Source organism: Schistocerca americana, chromosome 11 (genome assembly GCF_021461395.2).
Source record: "Schistocerca americana isolate TAMUIC-IGC-003095 chromosome 11, iqSchAmer2.1, whole genome shotgun sequence".
In the NCBI taxonomy this organism is placed as follows: Eukaryota; Metazoa; Arthropoda; class Insecta; order Orthoptera; family Acrididae; genus Schistocerca; species Schistocerca americana.
Window position 1 is genome coordinate 37,137,870 of NC_060129.1, and position 21,076 is coordinate 37,158,945.

Genomic DNA, 21,076 nt, shown 5'->3' on the forward strand with positions numbered 1-21,076 from the left:
TGTAGTTTTAGATTGGTTATTACTCAAGTGTCAAGTTTACATAAAAATCTGTACCAAAGTCACAGCTGAGTTGGTATACAATATGACTGCTTTCACAGATGACCCTGTCTCTGATAGGGTAGGATATGACTGTTGGGGTGGGATATTCTACAGCTACACTCTGTGGACCACTGTGAAGAGCACTGTACTATATAAGCTTTTTCCTATTCCATTCCCACATGGAGCACAGGAAGAATGATTGTTCACAAGCCTCTGTGTGTGCTGCAATAAATTTAATCTTGTCATCACAAAACCTATGGAAGCAATCTGTAGGAGTTTGCAGTATATTTGAAAGAGTCAAAATTGATAGCAATTCTTGAAACTTTGTTAGGAGACTTTCTCAGGACTCTGAGGCTGCCAGTTCACTTCTTTCAAAATCCATGACTCTCTTCTGTGGATTAAACAAACCTGTGACCATTCATTAAACAAGCCTGTGACCATTCAAGCTGCCCTTCTCTGTATGCATTCAATATCCCCTACTAGTCCTAATTGGCAAGGGTCCCACACAAGCAATATTCTAAGATGGGTCACACGATTGATTTTTAATCTGTTTCCTTTGTAAACTAATTGCATTTCCCTAATATTCTACCAAAAAACTGAAGTTAGCTACCTGCTTTACCTACGATCGACCTTACGTTTTTTTCCCTTTCATGTCCTACCAAGTGTTACACTCGGGTATTTGTGTGAGTTTACAAATTTCAACTATGATTCACTGATATTATGTTCATCTGACACCATGTTAATTTTTTATTTTTTATTTTGTTAAGTGCACAATTTTACATTTCCGACCATTTGAAGAAAGTTGTCAATCTTTGCACCACTCTGAATATTTTTGCAGTTTCCTTCAAACTGTATTTCATTGTAGATAACTGCATCATTGAAAAAAGTTGAGGTTACTATTAATATTGTTTGCAAGGTCATAAATATGCAACATGGACAGCAAGAGACCCAACACACTTCCCCGGGGTACATCCAAAGTTACTTCAGTTCTATATTTGTCAATAGTTCTCTATCCAAGATAACATGCTGCATCCTTCTTACTAAGAAATCTTCAATCCAGTCACATATTTTGCCCGATACACCATACTTGGGTTCAGAATATGTTGTAAGTTTCTGCTACAAATCAATGTTCAGGATACTGGACAGTAATTTTGTGGATCACTTCTGCTAACCTTCTTATAGACAAGTGTAACCTATGCTTTCTTCCAGCTACTGGGTATGGTTTTTTGTCTGAGAGAACTACTATAGGTTGTAGTAACAGAGGGACTAACTCAGATGAAAATTGGGCAGAATCTGACAGGTACTCCATTGAGCCCTGGAGCTTTGTTCAAATTTAATGATTTCAGCTGTTTCTCAACGTCACTGAAACTAATACTATTTCACTCATCTCTTCAGTGGTATAAAAATTTAACTGGTGCAATACTCCTGTGTTTGCTTATGTAAAGGAACATTTGAAATCAGAGTTAAGAATTTTTGCTTTTGCATTACTACTCTCAATTTCAGTTCTCGTCTAGCCCGCGAGTGGCTGGATGCTAACTTTCGTGCTACTAAAAGCCCTTACCTATGAGTGTTGCTCACTTAACTGCCAAACACATTTCATTTAGCATCTCTATCTGCAGCCCTATGGTTTCTTTTACACACATTATCCAGTAGTCTGTTTCGTTAGAAGATTCTTTACAGTGATTGTATACCATAGAGGATCTCTCACATCATGAACTGTTACACTGGGTATTTAACTTTCCAGTGTATAGTCAACTATTCTTTTAAACTTGAGCCATAATTCCTCTACATGTCCCTGTACTGAGCTGAAAGTTTCCAGTTCGTCACTGAGATATGACACTAGTGCCTCTCCATAGACTGAACATATAGGAAAAGATAGATTGCTATGTATCGTAAAAATGACATGTTAAGTTGCAGACAGGCATGATTAAAAGATATGTAACTTGAAGGGGCATCATTGTTGTCTGCTGCAGTGGGACGTTAAGCAGAATCAGCGGCAATGATATTCATCATTTTACGGCACTATTAAACGAAGGTACACGCTGAGCTAAAAATGTGGTTAAGTTGTTTTAGTCCAGAGTAACAATGAGAGCATTCCACAGCAACTGGTTCAGTTGACTGGTTCAAGGATTAGGGCCATATGTGGATATGCAACAGGAGATATACTTGTAGACTAGGTTTGCAATGGAGTGACTGTGAAGGTTCTGCCAGCATACCATAGGTGCGCATTGCCTGTCACTCCAGGTATGACATCAACATGTGGTCATGGTCTATTGGAGGGGATGGCTGCTAACAGAATAAAGTACTGTTGATGGTTTGTAGTCTCAATGACAGAGGTTCTCACAGAGCCATCAGAGAGATGGAGATTATTGTCCAGTACGGTGGCACGCCAAGTTAAAGAGGACCATGTGAACGGAAGAGGAGAGAGAGTCTGGATGCTGTGGAAGAATGAGGATATAGTGTCTTGGCCCAGATACAGATCAGATAATAATGACATCATCAACAAACACAAACATGGCAAGGGCATAGGATCTTTGGGTGGCTAGTAAGGCTTCCTTTAATGACCCATAAACAGACTGGTATGTTTTAGACTGCGGTTTCCTTAAATTACATTGACTGACCACATTAAGCGTGCTGTCAAAGGGTGGTACATGCTTCAGTGGCAGCTTCTCAACTACCAAAAGTACTGCATGTCAAAGCATGTCAACAATGATCTGAGCATTTTACAAGTAACATAGTATCAAATGTTACTGAGTGGCAGATTTTGATTTCACAGGTATGTGATTTTGAACAAAGGGCCTTTACACTGAAGTGACAAAAGTAATGGGATAGCAATATGCACAAATACAGATGGCAGTAGTGTTGTGTACAAAAGACATAAAAGGACAGTGCACTGGTGAAGCTGCCACTTGAACTCAGATGATTTATGTCAAAAGGTGTCCAATGAGATCAGGGCTACAGGAGATGAATTAACAGACTTTAGATGTGGAGTGGTAGTTGGAGCTAGACACACGGGATACTCCATTTTGGTAATAATTACATAATTCAATTTTCTGAGATCCACAGTGTCGAGACTGTGCTGAGAATACAGAATTTCAGGCATTACCTCTCACCGAGCACAATGCACTGGCCAACTGCCTTCACTTAACAATTGAGAGCAGTGATGTTTGCACAGAGCTGTCAGTGCCAACAGACAAGCGACACTGTGAGAAATTACCACAGAGATGAATGTGGGATGTACGATAAACATACACATTAGGACGGTGTACCAAATTTGGCATTAATGAACTCTCACATCAGATGACCAACACGAGTGGCTTGGCTAACATCACAAAATGGAGCATGTGAAGACACTGGTTGGACCCTAAATGACTGGAAAACTGTGGCATAATCAGACGATGCCCAATTTCAGTTGGTACAAACTGATGGCAGGATTTGAGTGTGGTGCAGACCCCATGAAATCGTGGACCTGAGTCATCAACGAGGCACTGTGCAAGCTGGTAGTGGCTCCATAATGATGTGGGCTGTGTTTACATGGAACGTACTGGGGCCTCCGGCCCAACTGAATCGATCATTGGCTGGAAACGGTTATGTTCGGCTACTTGGAGAACATTTGCAGCCATTAATGGGCTTCATGTTCCCAAACAACAATGAAATTTTTATGGATGGCAATTCACCATCTCAACGGGCCACAATCATTCTGTACAATTCGAGTAAACAATCTGGCCACACAGAGTACCCAACACGAATCCCATTGAACATTTATGGGACATAATGGAGAGGTCAGTTCGTGCACAAAACCCAGCACCGGCCACATTTTCACAATTATGGATGGCTATAGCAGCAGCATACTTCAACATTTCTACAGGGGACTTCCAATGACTTCTCGAGTCCGTGACACATTGAGCTACTGCATTACGCAAGGAAAAAGGAGGTCTGACACAACATTAGAAGGTCTCCTAAGTCTTTTGTCACCTCAGTGTATTTTGGTTATTGTGCTGTTTCTGTGACCCTAATCTTCCATCCTACAACTCTTTATTTACACAATCCCTTCAACAACAAGTTTCATAAACAAGGCATGTAGTAATATGTACCCAACCATTTTCTCTTTTCTAGTTATAAAGTTCTTTACTTGTCATATTTCTTGCTGACTTAGTCCGTTATTCAATCAGTCTCCTGATTTTCAATAAACTCCCTTGGAACACCAAAATTTACAGGCTATAATAATTTTTTTCTGATTTTCCATCATACATGCTGTGCTCCAAACATACTTTCATTAATCTTTGTCTGATCTCTGCATATGGGGAAGCATTTAAATAGTGTTCCATTTCTATCTTATGGGACCAAATTGCTTAGGTTGTCAGTCCCTATGGTGTTCCATAATTCTACATAATTTCATCAGCAATATTTATCCACAATTTTGTATGCCTGTCTAACAATCATCCTGAAACATTAAGGAACAAGAATTGAAAGAATTACCATCCTTTCTCATAATTGATCTTTGGACAGCTGAGTAAAGGACTCTGAAGTGACTGTGGGGCAATGAATGAGACAACTCAATTATTGAAACACTGACAAGTAAAGACTCATACATACAACAAAATATCATGTAAAACTATAACAATGAATATAATCATTTTTTGAAAATATATTGTAGTCTTTTCTTCTCATCCCGGCCAGTAAGTCTCCCCTGACCTGGGGTTCTGGCTGATTTTTCTGAACTCTGTCTCTTTTCCTAATCCTCACCAGTTCTTTTTCCTTCAGCCCTCTGCCTAAAGCTGGCCTATGTAATACCTTTCTTACGTGTGTTCCCCTGCCGCCGCTCAGTGACAAGATTTTTTATCCATCCATTTATATTATGTATAATTATAAGTATCAGTACATGACACAACCATACTATAATGCCTTCAGTAAATTTTGTGTGTCACTGAATTAAAAGCAGCTCCATTGCAGCCATACGCAAGGCAAGCAGTCGAGCACAGAAAGGGTGACATGTAATTCCACAAGCGAGTCTGTCTGTACACTATGGTGAAAGGCCACACAACTACAAACCAGCCTGCAGAATATTCCCACAGCACTGAGCCACTGAGATGTTGATATGTATGTGCCTGGGAACAAGGCAACGGCACAACGAGAGTGTTATTAATCGCCATTAATACTCTCTGTTTCTAACTCAATTATGCACAGTCTGGCAGCACCTTCCACGACATCAGCTGTGTGCAATTCTCCATCATATTACAGGCCAGCCAGCAACCGATACCAATCTGGGCAGCCACCTCCACCAGACCAACTCACAGTTTTATGTCTGCACCTGTAGACTCGGAATGACACAACAGATGAGCCACCCCTAGGCTCTGAGCTCCGATGCATCACCAGACTTCTGCCTTGGAGGGCAGCAGTTTGCAACCATGGAGGTAGGCCAGCAACTATTACACACCAGAGTGAGTTTCTAAACCAGAAGCAGTGACTGCCTATGAGAATTCAGTGGTTTATGCATCACTGGCACTGCTCACTAAGGGTCACATAATGCTAACTTAGCCATGCACTGCCAAGTGAGGTAAACAGTGTCAACAACATGAGACAAGGATATCAAACAGCCATCTTGCCCCCGCAACCCTCCGACATCAATGGCAATGCCAGTAGACCACACACCTGAAGAGGGTAAATCTGGGAGCATCACAGCTCTTTGACATTGCAGCTCATGGTTAAATAAAATATGTCATATCTTGCAGCAGAGTTTTCCTAGTCGATCCTGGCCAGCACTATCATCTCCAGGTCCTATGTGCAATATGATTCAGGTGTTATCATTTACTGGACATTAGAATGTTTGTTGGAGGGGGGGGGGGGGGGCGGGGAGGGAAGAATGATTTCATAAATGTTTGAAGGGATAATGCAATATCATTAAAAATGGAGTAGCACATCTCAGTGCACGTAACTGATCACTTGGCTTCATGAATTGTAATTTATTCTTTGTGTGTGTGTGTGTGTGTGTGTGTGTGTGTGTGTGTGTGTGTGTGTGTGTGTGTGACTGGTTAAGTAATAAGTTGAGGGCATTAAATATTTATTTTCTTTCAACAACCATTTGTTCATGTGAACAACACTACACGCTTGCATCACACGGAATATTACAGATTTATGTGGCAAACTGATCAGTTGTTTCTTTTGTATCTAACACAAAGATAATAAAACCAATTCCAGCAAAGAGGTAAAAGAAAATGTGGACCACTACGGGATTATTATCTGTGTGGTCATCATAAATAGTTCTGGAGCTAACACTTGGATAAAATTCAATAAGTTAAAATACACTCATCATCCCAGTTTCTCAAATTCCTGAACATTAACATTGACTGTGGATATTATATCACAGACACAGTCCCTTTGACTGTTCAGAGATGTCACTAAACCCACTCAAAGATGTAAACAACCATGCATGAGCAGCGCCTATTAGACGGAGGAGGCCCGGCAGCTGATCAATTCCAGACATTCCACCACGAAGGAGGTACATGGCTTGTGCTGTCTGTACTTCAACCATGTCTAGACAGTCAATACTACAGTTTGATTGTCTCTGCATTGTTACTTTGTGCCAGGAAGGGCTCTCAAAAAGGGAGTGTCCAGGGGTCTCGGAGTGAACCAAAGCGATGTTGTTCGGACATGGAGGAGATACAGAGAGACAGGAACTGTGGACGACATTCCTCGCTCAGGCTGCCCAAGGGCTACTGCTGCGGTGGATGACTGCTACCAATGCATTATGGCTCTGAGGAACCCTGACAGCAATGCCACCATGTTGAATAATGATTTTCATGCAGCCACATGACGTCATGTTACGACTCAAACTCTGTGCAATAGGCTGCGTGATGTGCAGCATTCACTCCCGACATCCATGGCAAGGTCCATCTTTGCAACCACGACACCATGCAGAACACTACAGATGGGCCCAACAACATACCGAATGGCCCGCTCAGGATTGGCATCACCTTATCTACACCAATTAGTGTTGCATATGCCTTCAACCAGTCAATCACCGGAGACTTGTTTGGAAGCAAACCAGTCAGGCAGAACACCTTAGACACACTGTCCAGCAAGTGCAGCAAGGTGGAGATTCCCTGCTGAGTTTGGGTGGCATTATGTGGGGCCGATGAATGCTGCTGGTGGTCATGGAAGGTGCTGTAATGGCTGTACGATATGTGAATGGCATCCTCCGACAGATAGTGCAAGCATATTGGTAAGGCATTCGTCTTCCTGGACGACAAATCATGCCCCCATCGTGCACATCTTGTGAATGACATCCTTCAGGATAACAACATCACTCAACTGGAGTGGCCAGCATGTTCTCCAGACATGAACTCTATCGACCATGCCTGGGATAGAATGGAAAGGGCTGTTTATGGACAACGTGAACCACCAACCACTCTGAGGGATCTGCGCTGAGTCGCTGTTGAGGAGTGGGTCAATCTGGACCAACAGTGCCTTGATGAACTTGTGCATAGTATGACACGATGAAAGCAGGCATGCACCAATGCAAGAGGATGTGCTACTGGGTATTAGAGGTACCGGTGCGTATAGCAATCTGGACCACCACCTCTGAAGATCTCGCTGTATTGTGGTACAACATGCAATGTGCGGATTTCATAAGCTATAAAAAAGATGGAAATAATGTTTATGTTGATCTCTATTCCAATTTTCTGTACAGGTTCCAGAACTCTTGGAACCAAACTGATGCAAAACTTTTTTTAATGTGTGTAATTACTAAATTAAATTACAAAAAATAAAACTGAACTAATTCCTAAATAAATATATCCAATGTTCTTTTCTCTCTCTGTATGACATTGCATGTCATAACATCATTACATCACAAGTCAAAGCTAACACCAGATACAGTATGTTCAAGCGACCCAAAGCAACGCGTATACAAGCACAGCTACACTGTCCTAGACAGCTTCATATTCGTACCTCAGCAGCCTAGTTTCTTTACTCCTTCCATTATTCCACTATTTTCCAGTATTGGAGAGTGTTATAAATCATTTTAGTGATTTATGTGCCAAACACTGTGCCGAGAGGTGACAAAGAAGTGAGATGTGGCACAGACCCAATGTGTTTCACTATTGATGTTTGGTCAACTGTCACAAAATCACTAGATTTAAACCAAACCGAAGCCTTGATGACAATAAAACCTGAACACAACCCAAACAAGAGTCAAGAGAGAAAATGAATTCAAAAATAAAATTCTAAATATCAGTTCAATGAAAAATCCTAAGATATTTAGGACTTAACACACCACCACTTCAGTCATATGCTTCCATTGTATTGTTTCAAGTCTTTTAATGTCACCTATCCACTATCATCAAGTACAGCATCTCTGTTCTTAATCTAGTGGAGTCCGGCAAGTAGCTTGCTCGGTCCATCTGCAATCAAATTGTGTGGCTACAAGTCCTGTCCACTTCAATTTCATTTTTGTTAGCATTATCAAATTAATCTTCCACTGAAGTCTTTTCCCTGAACAACTGGTATGTTTCCTCTTATCTTCTAGTAATTCCCAATGTGCATCTCCTTATTGCTCGATGGACAACCCTTGAGTGTTTGAATGGTTTTTTAATTTAATGGCCGCATGCCACTGCTTTAGAACAAAACTGGTAAGAAACACTGATTGTAAACTTTAATTTCAAACATGTCAGAATTTTTAATGTATTTAGGAACAAAACAGGGACCATACTCAGTCCTTTATGTTTGTCTTCAGCTCTCCATCCAGCTGTAGTCAAGAAGTGATCTGAATAGGAAAACTAAACTGTTCTATGGCTCAGCTGTCAACTTGCACCATTTTCTATTACATGTTTTGTAGGCCTACTTCTAAACTTACTGTATTAAGTTTCTTCATTAGTTATTGAACTCTGCATGGACTACACATTAACAGTGATTCTGTACTATCTTGTGTATATTTTTTTTAGTTATGAACAAGTCTGCAAAGTTTCAATGGATGTGGCACTACAATCCTGCAGACAAAGAGAACAAGATATTTGTGTTAACTCTGATACAGATCACTTTTAAAAGGTTTGGCCTGTATCTTTGCTAACTTACCTTAAGTGCAGCAGACCGTTCTCATACACGAAATGTGAATGTTGATTGTGGAAGAACTTCAGCAATAATATTTGGCATACAAGGCGAGGAGAAGTGACTGAACAGTTCCTGATCAACAGAGGGAATCTCGTGTCTTGTATTCAATCTTGCAAAGGAAAAGGTGCAGGATAGAGTTCACTGATTTGGTTCAAATTTTGTGAGTAGAAGCATGTGGATGTCCATTTCAGGTGCCTAAAATATCACACCTGAGTAGGCCATAAAACACTCTAGATATTTGTGAGTACAACACTCTAAATATTTGCGAGTACAACACTCTAAATATTTATGAGTACAGTCTGACATTTTTTTGAGCATTCCAAAGGGAACTGTATATAATATCTAGACAATCCAATAATCCCCTGCAGATGAAATATTATAGGACATACTGCAAAATCTTAACTAAAGTCATTAAAAAATATAAAAGTATGTGCATGCAATCTGAAATTAACTGTTCAAACAATAAAATCAGAACGATTTGGAATGTAATAAAGAGGGAAACAGGTACTGCACCATCTGACAATGAAAAATCTGCTGTCCTAAAAATTAACGATTTGGAAATAACTGATAGTAAACAGATAGCAGACACATTTAACAACCACTTTCTAAGTGTCACCTCTCAGATAGGTTGCAGTGGTGACCTAAGAGAAGCTTTAGATATTCTGAAACTTAACCTCCCACAATGTTTTAATGATATAAATGTAACACCCATAACTGTTAATGAAATTAAAAAAATAATTCACTCATTGAAAAGTAAAGGATCTTCAGGTATAGATAACATCTCTAATAAACTGTTGAAAGCCTGCAGTAATGATGTAAGTGTAGTACTTGCTCACATTTGCAACATGTCTCTTTATGAGGGAGTTGTTCCAGAGAGAATGAAATATGCCATTGTGAGACCTCTTTTCAAGTCTGGCGATGCTACAGATGTAAAAAATTATCGTCCTGTCTCTCTCTTAACAACATTCTCAAAGGTTCTTGAAAAGGCAGTGTATAACAGGATTGTGGCACATCTTAATAAACTTAATATTATTAACCACAGACAGTTTGGTTTTCAAAAAGGGGTTTCCACAGAGCGTGCCATATATTCACTCACAAATGATGTCTTGGAGTCTATTAATAGTAAGAAGTCACCAGTTGGTGTCTTCTGTGATATTTCCAAGGCCTTTGATTGTGTAAACCACAAGATACTCTTGGAGAAGGCCTATCATTACGGAATCAAAGGGCCTATAGGTAACTGGCTAAAATCATATCTTCAAGACAGGAAACAAAAGGTGGTTCTACATGGCTGCAACAAAGGATCTCCTAATCTAGTGGATTCTGAATGGGGCAAAATTCAGCATGGAGTTCCCCAGGGATCTGTCCTTGGACCCTTGCTGTTTTTAATATATGTTAATGATTTACCCCTGTCCATTAGTAAAAATTGTGAATTCACAATGTTTGCTGATGATACAAGCATTGTCGTTGATGGTCAGTCTACTGTTGATCTGGAGACTGATGTTAATGATATACTCAGAGAAGTTACAGCTTGGTTTTCAATAAATTCTCTTTCAGTTAAGATTAAAAAAACTAATTTTATACAGTTCCACACAAAAAATAAAACTCTAGAAAGTATAGTAATTGCTCATGACAACCAGGAACTAGAACAGGTGCAATCCACTAAATTCCTGGGGGTTCACATTGACAGTAGGCTCAACTGGGAACAGCATGTGTCCCTTACTCTAAAAAGGCTTTCATCAGCAACTTTTGCTCTAAGAATAATTACTCATTTTGGGGACATCAACATTTTAAAATCGTCTTACTTTGGGTACTTTCACTCATTAATGAGTTACGGAATAATATTCTGGGGTAATTCACCAGCCTCAAAAAAAATCTTAACTGCTCAGAAGAGAGCAGTCAGAATCATGTGTGGGGTTCCTCCACGAACCTCATGTAGAAAACTTTTTATACAGTTAGGTATTCTGACCACAACATGTCAGTACATATACTCTCTGATGAATGTAGTTAATAAAGACTATGCTCAGTATGAAACAAATTGTTCATACCATAACTACAATACTAGAGGTAAAGATGATCTACATGTTGAACTAAAAAATTTAACACTTGTACAGAAGGGAGTAAAGTATGCGGCTATAAAGACTTTTAATGCATTGCCTAATTATATTAAATGTACAATAGAAAATGAAACGCTGTTCAAAGGTATGTTAAAAAAATACCTGCTCGACCATCCACTGTACTCGTTAGATGACTTCTTTTCCAGAAGTAATGCCCTCCCTTAATAATAGATGTATTTAGTCTCTTAGTTATTAGATGGATGATACAATATTATGTTAATGTTATAGTTATAATGTTATATTGAGAATTGCTATACTAGTTTAATGACAGCTTGTAATATCTATATAATTGAATTATATTACTATTCTGTAGCATTAATTGTATTTGTACAATTGTATTGACACGTTCCACATCCAGGCGAATCACTCGCATGTACGGATCTATGGAATTTGCATACCAAAAAAAAAAAAAAAAAAAAAAAAAAAAACAAAAATAAAATAAAAATCTCATACTGTCATGTCCTCGACTGATATGAAGAAAGTGATTGATTTTTCTGATGCTCTTCCAAAATGTAAGTTCCTGTTATTAAAAATAACATAGTTGCATTGAACAGCTTCAAAACATACAAAGGGTTTCAGGGTTCAGTGGGCTGTTATGAACAGCTGATGAAGAGAACATTACAACAATAGGCAATAGCAATGCAAGGAGAGGGAAAAAATTAACAGTGGGAATCAAATCAGAGAGAGAGAGAGAGAGAGAGAGAGAGAGAGAGAGAGAGAGAGAGAGAGAGACCAACCACATACCTGTTCATAAAGATCATGTTTGTTAGGTTCAGTGTATAATGTCATATCTCCATTATTTACTATGAAATTATCATTCATAATTTCAGTAACCTGGTCTGCAATTGCTTGACCCCTAGCTATTTCTACAGGAGTCACATAGGCAGGAAGATTGTTGGTGATCATGCCTTTCTCTTCATAAACTGAGAAAGTGTCATGAAAAGTTGTAGTTTTGATGTTTCCACCCATAACATCACTGGTAGAAGATTCTTGCTGGGTTTCCGTTTTCCAATAAAATAATAATTTTTTATGAAAACCACTGCAAACATGAGGCAAGACAGCATTCATAACTGTAGAGACCACTACAAAAATGTCAGGCAACAGATATAGCAACGACAAACTATACGGGATTTGAAACAGCTGCCAGAGCCATGTGCTCTGACCCATAGAAGAGAAACAAACAGGAAGAATAAAGTGAGGACATGACAACAGAATATTGTTGCGGAAGGACAGTTGAAATCACAAACCATCAGAAATGTATCATTTAAAATAATTATTCTTTAAATATATTAATTAATTAAAGTAATCATAATTAAATTTAATATATCAAACAAGGAAACTCCAGGTCAGAATATCAACAATGTAGGAAAAGACAGATTGCTACTTACTGTAAAGGTAAAACATTGTGTTGCAGACAGGTACAATTAAAAGACACTTACACATAAGTTTTTAGACGCCACCTTCATCAGAAAAAGATGAAGGGTATGGGTGAAAGTATAGTACAAGTATACTGTTACATTTAAAGCATTAATTTTAAACAGTGAAAACTCCAGGCTGGAATATCGACAATATAACGAAAAAACAGATTGCTATTGACTGTAAAGATGACACGTTAAGTTGTTCACACAAGCACACACACCTGATGCCTACATCTTGACTGCCATCTGTGGCATGCAACTGTCACATAGAAGGGAAACAGCAGCCTGGAGGGGGTGTGGAAAGGGAAGGGACAGAGATAGCAGTGTACATGTGGGAGGAGAGATAAGCCTGTCTGGCAGGCCATGCAGGGGACTAGGCTGGTAACAAGTGTTGCTTTGGGAGGCTGTGGGGAAGGGAATTTGGGGGAAACATGGTGCAAAAAGGGAGAGAAGTGGGGAATGGGAAAGATGGGTGGGTGTGTTGGCAGAGGGTGCCAAACAAAGAGGTTGGGAGACAAGAATAGGGATGAGGTAACAGAATAGTGGAGGTGAAGACTGTTAGATGGAGGGTGTGGGAAAGGTATGTTGCCACAAGGTGAGGTCGGGATAACTTCAGGTGCAAAGAATGTGTTGTAAGGATACTCCCATCTGTGCTCTTCAGAAAAGCTGGTGGTGCAGGGGAGGATCCAGATAGCTTGGGTTGTGAAGCAGCCATGAAAATTAAGCATGTTATGTTCAGCTGTGTGATGCGCCACAGGGTGCTCTACTTTGCTCTAGGCCACAGTTCGGTGATGGCTGTTCATCCTGGCAGACAGCTGGTTGGCTAATACAACAATATAAAAAGCTCTGCAACAATTGCAGCAGAGCTGGTATATGACGGTGGCTGCTGTCACAGTTAGGCAGCCTCTGAAGGTATACGATAAGCCTGTGACAAGACTGGAATAGAAAATGCTGGGTGAGGGACTGGGTGGCTCTTGCACCTGGGCCTCCCAGAGGGATGTGATTGGGATTGAGAGTGGTACAGAAATGGACTATAATGCTGAGGAGGTTGGGTGTGTGATGGAACACTACTTTCAATGAGGTTCGAAGTATCTTGGGTTGAATGTCCCTCATTAATCATTAATTTTATATATATATAAATGAACTGTTTAATCATATTTACATTTTACAATTAATAGATTAACATTGTGAGGTCCTTTGATATAGTTTATGTTGATATCCGCCTCTCCCATCTATCCACCCCCAAAGCACAAAATATAGTAGTCCCCTTACTGTTATTTGAGAGGAATAGGCAATGTGCCATTACAAGATTTCACCATCTTCCTTCATATTCAGACTCATCCATGATAATGCAAGGCATAAACACAAATGATACACCACAACAAAGAAACAAAAAGAAACACAGACTAATGCAGGATAAAATTCCAGTTCGAATAAATGATTATATTACTTACAAGATTCAACTAGTTTCCAAAGAAAAAAGAAGATAAAACAACAAAGTCTCCTCCTCCACCCCCCCAACCCCCCCCCCCCCCCCCCAATCCTCCTCTCACAGTCAGAGCCTTTTCATCACACATGGTATTTGTATAATGTGGTAAAAACAGAAGCAGCATGTTTCTTTGCTTTGGTAAGTCTGTACATGTTATCTGTCTTTATTGGAGATGGCACCTCTCTTTTCTTCATCAAATAAGTACAAAAAGAGATCATGTTTCTTTCAAGCACAGGTTAGTAGTTGCTTCACAAAGAGGCTTAACATACCTGCTTTTAAAAACATGATCCACTTTCTTCTTAATAGTTCCCAGTCTTTAGGGAATCCACAAGAAAATCTGTTTTTAATAAAGTGTGGTACATCTGGAACAGAAACCAAAATGGAAATGTCAATTAATGTTTTTCAGATTTTCTATATAAAAAACCTGATTAATGTACTAATGGCAAAAATTCTGACAATTTCTTTCACTGAAATCAAATGTATCAGATTATTACAAATTAAAAACAGTAGAAGTTGTGGGAATACAACTATTCTGCACGAAAAGCTTAAAGCAAACACAAAAAAAGGCAAATAAGAATATCACAAAAAGAGCTTACCAGTTAGACCGGTTTAGTTCAGAGGTAGGTACCATCAGTTTGATTAAAAGTTGCTAACAAAGGGCTCTTGAGGCTTGGGGCAGTCAGGGCAGGAATATTCATGTTAGTTGGTTGGTTGGATCTCATCACAATTTCAGGGGTTACATGGTACTTTTGTGCTTGGAGAATTCTCTTGTAGATTTTACAGATGAGAGGCAGCAGAGGGAGGGGGGTGTGAGGGGGGGGGTCGGGAGCTTCCAGGATCATTAACTGGCTTTCCTTTTTTAAGATTGTAATTACCCTAATCTGCTTCCAGATGTTAAGGTGTTGGATGAAGATGAAGCAATTTACAATGAGTTCTAGCACTCATTGTTACATTTTAGCTCCAAAACACTTAATTTGTTCTACTAGAATATCATATAAATCTTTGAGCCTTCTTCACTTTGTTCTTGGTAAGTGCCCTGTTTGCCTCTTCTGTACTGAAGGAGTTCCTAGTACTAGTATTTCTTCTTCTTCTTCTTCTTTGTTCCTATATATTTTGAAGTATAATTTGGAGGATTTCAGCCTAGGTGTGCTGTTTTCCAGGACAGCCTGGCTATTTGGCTGGCAGTGGTAGGAACATCCTCCTGTAGAGTATGTTGTGTTGCAGTTGAGACATCTTAAAGATTCAATTGCTCTTCCCATTTACAGTTCTTCCATTGCCTTTCTAATACAATTCGCTGTTTTGGCAATCAGTACTGAGTTGATTAACAGTTGGCTAGTGCTACCTGTGTGCACAAAGGGGTTGGCTTTAAATAGTTATACATATTTTTATAGCTTGTGTTCCATTTCTCATGTTAAACCCTTGAGCTAATTTCACCTACAGCCTCTTGGAATGGACTGTCTTAGAACTTTGTTGCTGGCGTTATTTCAGTACTATATTATCTATTATGCTCTGGAGCACCTTCCGGTTTGCTTTTTAAATGCTATACCTGTGTCAAAATCTGAAATTTGCAGATGAACATGTACATTACTTGAAAAATAATTTTCCTGTTTTGGTTGTTTAATATAGATGTGCAACATCTTTTATGCTCCATGTTGTAACCTCTTCAACATCTCGGATTTTTAAAGGACACAGGGAGTTTGACATTGTCAATCAGTTGTAAGTGGTTTGTTTCAATCCACTGAATAATGGCCTCCCCATTGTTATAATCTTTGGAGTGGCCCTTTAAGTTTCCGTGACTGCTCAAGTCAGTACTAATGGCAGATAGAACTAACTGAATGTTAAGTTGTTGTTGTTGTTACCAGAGAAATACATACCTGCTTCATACATTTTGCATAATATCTTAAGTAAATCTTCCAGAGAGCTGCAAAAGGTCTGACCCTACAAGCCATCAAGTTTCTATTCTGATAGGTGCTTGAGGACAGAGCTATTTCTATACATTCCCATTTTATAAACTCCATACAATACTGTTTAATGTATATATGATTATTTCTAGCTGTTATGAAAGAAATGTTGGCTGGGGGGAGGGGGGGGGTGGGGGGGGGGGGGCTATGCTTAGTGCCTACGTTAGAGGCTCCAGCATAAATGTTCAGCTCAAATTTTCAATGGTCATTGTATAAGAAATTTCACTTTTGGGCAGGATTGGAAAATACAGGACAAAAGTACTTTTCTGAACCTCTTCAGCTGATACTGCATTGATAGTGGTGACTTGCTACTGTATACTCTATTCTAGAAAAGTATACACAGTGGACTATTTCAATTTCTTTTCCTTTGCCAACTTCTGAAACAGGAACAATCAGATTGACAAATTCACATAAACAGATGACATATCTACAGTGTTTGCTCAGTTATCAAGATAAAACCGGAGAAGGCAAAGAAAACATGGACCACAGCGTACATATTTACTTTGTGATACACTTTGTTCATCATAACAACAAACTTGATGCAAACAAATACAAACACAATGATTAGTCTGCAGCCATAGAACATGTACACTGGTGTTCTTACCCTCTTGGAAGCAGGTCCTGCTTATGTATTAGATATCTTATTACTAGGTTACTGTAAATGAAACTTCAAGATCTTCTATTGTATTAACAGCCAAGGATGGTTTGAAAAGTTTTTGGAATGGAAAAGAAAAAAGTACTTACATCACTGAAACTTTTTTTATTTTTCAATGTAGTCTCCTTATAGATTAATGCACTTGGTCCAACAATGTTCCAGTGCCTTCATACCCTCTAGAAAATGAGTTTCCTCAGGCCTGCAAAATAGTTGTCAACTCTGGCTATCAGTTTATTTGAAGTGAAGCTTTGTGCTCCAAGAAAAATTTTCACTTTTGGGAAGAGATGGAAGTCTGATGAAGCAATATCACGTGAATAAGGCAGGTGTGGCAACAATTCATACCTTAGTTCATGTGATTTTGTCCTGGCGACGGCATGTGTGTAGGTGCACATTGTCTTGATGGAAGATGACCTCCTTCCTTGCTAAACCTAGCCTTTTTCACGTAACTTTTGTTGCAATTTGCCCAGGAGGTTAGCATAGTATTCTCCAGTAATTGTTTTCCCAGTGAGTAGATAATCTACAAACAGAATTCCCTTTCCTGCTGAAGCAATACTCTTTGCTTTCTTTGGTGGCGGAGAATCAACAAGTTTTCACTGCTTTGACTGCTGTTTTGTCTCTGGGGTACAGTAGTGCACCAGAGTTTCATCTGTGGTCACAAACTGGTGCAAGAAATCTTTTTCATTTCTGCTAAAACAGGCCAAACATTCTTCCAATATGTCCGTTCTCATGCAATTTTGATCCAGCATCAAGAGTCGGGGCACCCACCTTGCAGATAATTTTTTCATTTCTAATTATTCAATTAAAATGTGATACACCCTTTCAGATGACATCTGACTAGCGTCAGCAATTTCACACACTTTTGATCGGCGATCCTCAACGACCATTTTGTGCACTTTTATAATGATTTCTGGAGTAGTGACACACCTTGGATGACCACTGCGCAGATCATCATCTAAGCTCTCCCGACCGAAGTTAAATTCATTTGTCCACTTCGCAAAAGTTGAATATGAAGGAGCAGAGGCTCCCCCCCCCCCCCCCTCCTGCTCCCCACCATGTATTCTGGCAAACAGCATGAATGTTGTTTCCTTTCATACCTTTCTTTACGAAGTACTTAGACACTACTCGAATCTTGATTTTTTTTTCTATCTTCGCAAATCACTACATGGGAGCAAAAACAAAGCCACATCACCACCACAGCTCTCTTCCAACAGCACTGATGTGGCATGTGTTCACATGCAACAGTACAATGAATATCATGTGAACAACTCGTTTGGCTAGTGCTAACCTCTCGTGGTGATTCCGAGAACTTTTCAAACCACCCTCATATTTCTTAAATACAACTCAGCTATGTAGTTTTTATTGCAAAAATTGTGTACTGCCACAGTCTCTGTACACACCAGATGTACTCTGATTGTCATGCTGTTAATACACACATCAAAAAAAAGTTTAGCATCACCTTGTTTCTGAGAGTTCTGGAACCAGCACAGAAAATTGGAATAGAGATCAACATAAACATCATTACCACCCTTTTTATTGCCCCAAAACTTCAGGAAACCTCCACCTTGCTGCACTTGCTGGACAGTGTGTCTAAGGCATTCATCCTGACCGGGTTGCCTCAAAACACATCTCCGACATTTGTCTCGTTGAAAGCATATGCAACACTTAGTGGTGGAAAGAATGTGATGCCAATCCTGAGCGGTCCATTCAGCTTAATGTTGGACCCATCTGTTCCGTGCTGCATGGTGTCATGGTTGTGAAGATGGACCTCGCCATGGACATTGAGACCGAAGTTGCGCATCATGCAGCCTATTGCGCATAGTTTGAATCGTAACATGACATCCTGTGGCTACAAGTAAGGCATTAATCGACATCGTGGCGTTGTTGTCAGGGTTCCTCCGAGCCATAATCCATAGGTAGCTGTCATCCACTGCAGTAGTAGCCCTTGGGTGGCCTGAGCGAGGCATGTCATTGACAGTTCTCTCTGTATCTTCTCCAGGTTTGGTCAACATCGCTGTGGTTCATTCCAAGACGGCTGGACACTTCCCTTGTTGAGAGCCCTTCTGGCACACAGTAACAATGTGGATGTGATCAAACTGTGTTATTGACTGTCTAGGCATGGCTGAACTACAAACAAGACGAGTTGTGTACCTCATTCCTGGTGGAATGATTGGAACTGATCGGCTGTCGGACCCCCTCCATCTAATAGGCGCTGCTCATGCATGGTTGTTTACATCTTTGAGTGGCTTTAGTGACATCTCTGAATAGTGAAAGGGACTGTGTCTGTGATACAATATCCACAGTCAACATCTATCTTCAAGAGTTCTGGCAACTGGGGTGATGCAAAAGTTTTTTTGATGTTTGTATATACGGTGAAAATTGCTGATGCAATTTCCTGCTCCATACTAAAATAGACAAACAGAACACCTTTAAAAAGTGGCCAAAAACTGGTTGTTCTTAACACTTTTCACAAGTTCAGAGAGGAAATTGGCTTTGAAGTTTTCTGAGGAATTTTATTTACAGAAGTTAAGGCATATTTGTGAATGAACTGTATGGCTGAATCGCTAGCATTAAAGAATTGTGGCTGGATGTTGTACTGATCACTGGTTTGAAGCTTGTTCTAGTCTTTCTCTTTTCATTGCCCCCCCCCCCCCAATTCAATTTGATTACATAGATTATTTAAATATAAAATTCTCCTAGATCATTGAAACATAAAATTCATCAAATATATGCTATTTAACATTCATCTAATCATCATTTCCCTTCCTTTCTTCTTGTTTCTAACTACACATATTCTAGCTTTCATTGCAAATATAAAACTGTAATTATCGATATTTTGCATAAAGTTTGCTATTAAAGAGTGTTTAAATTAAGAAAACACTAAAAATAAATTTGTGGGACAAATGAAAAATCAAATTCTCTTTATTGGGACTAAATCCACCGTTTTACATCACACATGTGATCAAGAAGCCAGAGTGATAAGCCTTGTTAGAAAAATGGAAAACAATAGTTTTCATGACACTGTGCATACCATACAACTGCTGCATCTTTATAGCTGCCACCGTACCACTGCAGTCTGCACAGAACTGAGTTAAAGGTTTTTTTTGTGAGAAATAACATGAAATTTAAGCTCCCAGATGAACTGGAGTAAATGTACGAAACTTTGTCGTATGTCAATGCTGAATGCTAGCAGGATGCAGAAAAGCATGCACAAAAAATGGAGGAAAAAAGTGATGCTTGAATGGCTTCATGGATTCTCTTGTTGAATGCCTTGTTATCAACATAGCTAATAACAGTTCTTAAACTGTATACTATTTTAACTATACAGTGAAATCCCTGCAATACACTTTTATGTTATACATATCTGGTGCAGAAAAATTACCCTGTGTTTAAGTTGTACATCACTATGTTAGCTACTGTCAACATTATGTTATGTTTTCTGTATTGTCTTGTAAGAAGCATACTGCCAGAGTTTTGCTGTATATTATTTCATTCTATTTAAAAATTAAATGACATTCAAAGAGGTATTGTTTGTCTGCTCATCTGTTTTTATGTCATAACTGCCAATGTTCACATCACTACTGGTTAGTTGGGCCAGCTAATTGGCCAGTGCGGTCCAAGTTTAATGTGCTGGTAAAACTGTTGTCCTGTATTATCGTTGAGTCAGTGTGTGAGTAACACAGCATAAAACAAACCTTCAAGATATTAGAATGGCTGGTACTTAACCAAATCAGTGCCACCCTTGAAGTGAAGTTCATCTCACAACAAGCAGGCTTTCATGCTGGCAAGTCATGCAGTAGTCAAATCTCGAATCTAATCCAGCACATCGAGGACGGTTTTGAGAGTTGTGAGATTACCAGAGTCGCTTTTGTTGATCTAACAGCTGCATATTGCACTGTGAGTCATGGGAAACTGTTAAAGAAAGAGTATGACCCTACTAAGGACTACCAACTAATATCCCTTATTAGCATCTTCCTTCAGAACAGAAGATTCTAAGTTTCATTACAGGGTAAGCGGAGTAGATGTTGAACACAGAACAATGGTCTCTCCTAAGGCAGTGTGCATGCTCCAGCATTGTACAATATCTACACAAATGCTCAGCCAATACCAGCAAGTACTAGGCTCTTCATCTATACCTATGACACAGCAGTAGCTATTCAGTGGACAGACTTTAAATAAGTAGAAGGAAAACTGTCTCTACCAGTGGATGAACTCTCCAAGTACTATGATGACAACCACCTGAAGCCCAATCCCAGTAAAACTCAAGTGAGCGTCTTCCACTTATGAAACAGCAA

At 39.4% G+C, this 21,076-nt stretch overlaps 1 protein-coding gene across 1 annotated transcript in view; it reads right to left on the reverse strand.

Moving 5' to 3' along the window:
* The window catches only part of LOC124553212, a 233,739-nt gene that overhangs the window by 68,911 nt on the left and 143,752 nt on the right, over nt 1-21,076 (reverse strand). The window contains exon 6 of the mRNA XM_047127105.1: nt 14,438-14,530. Coding sequence (XP_046983061.1) covers nt 14,438-14,530 — 93 coding nt within the window. The remainder of the gene's footprint in view (nt 1-14,437; nt 14,531-21,076) is intronic.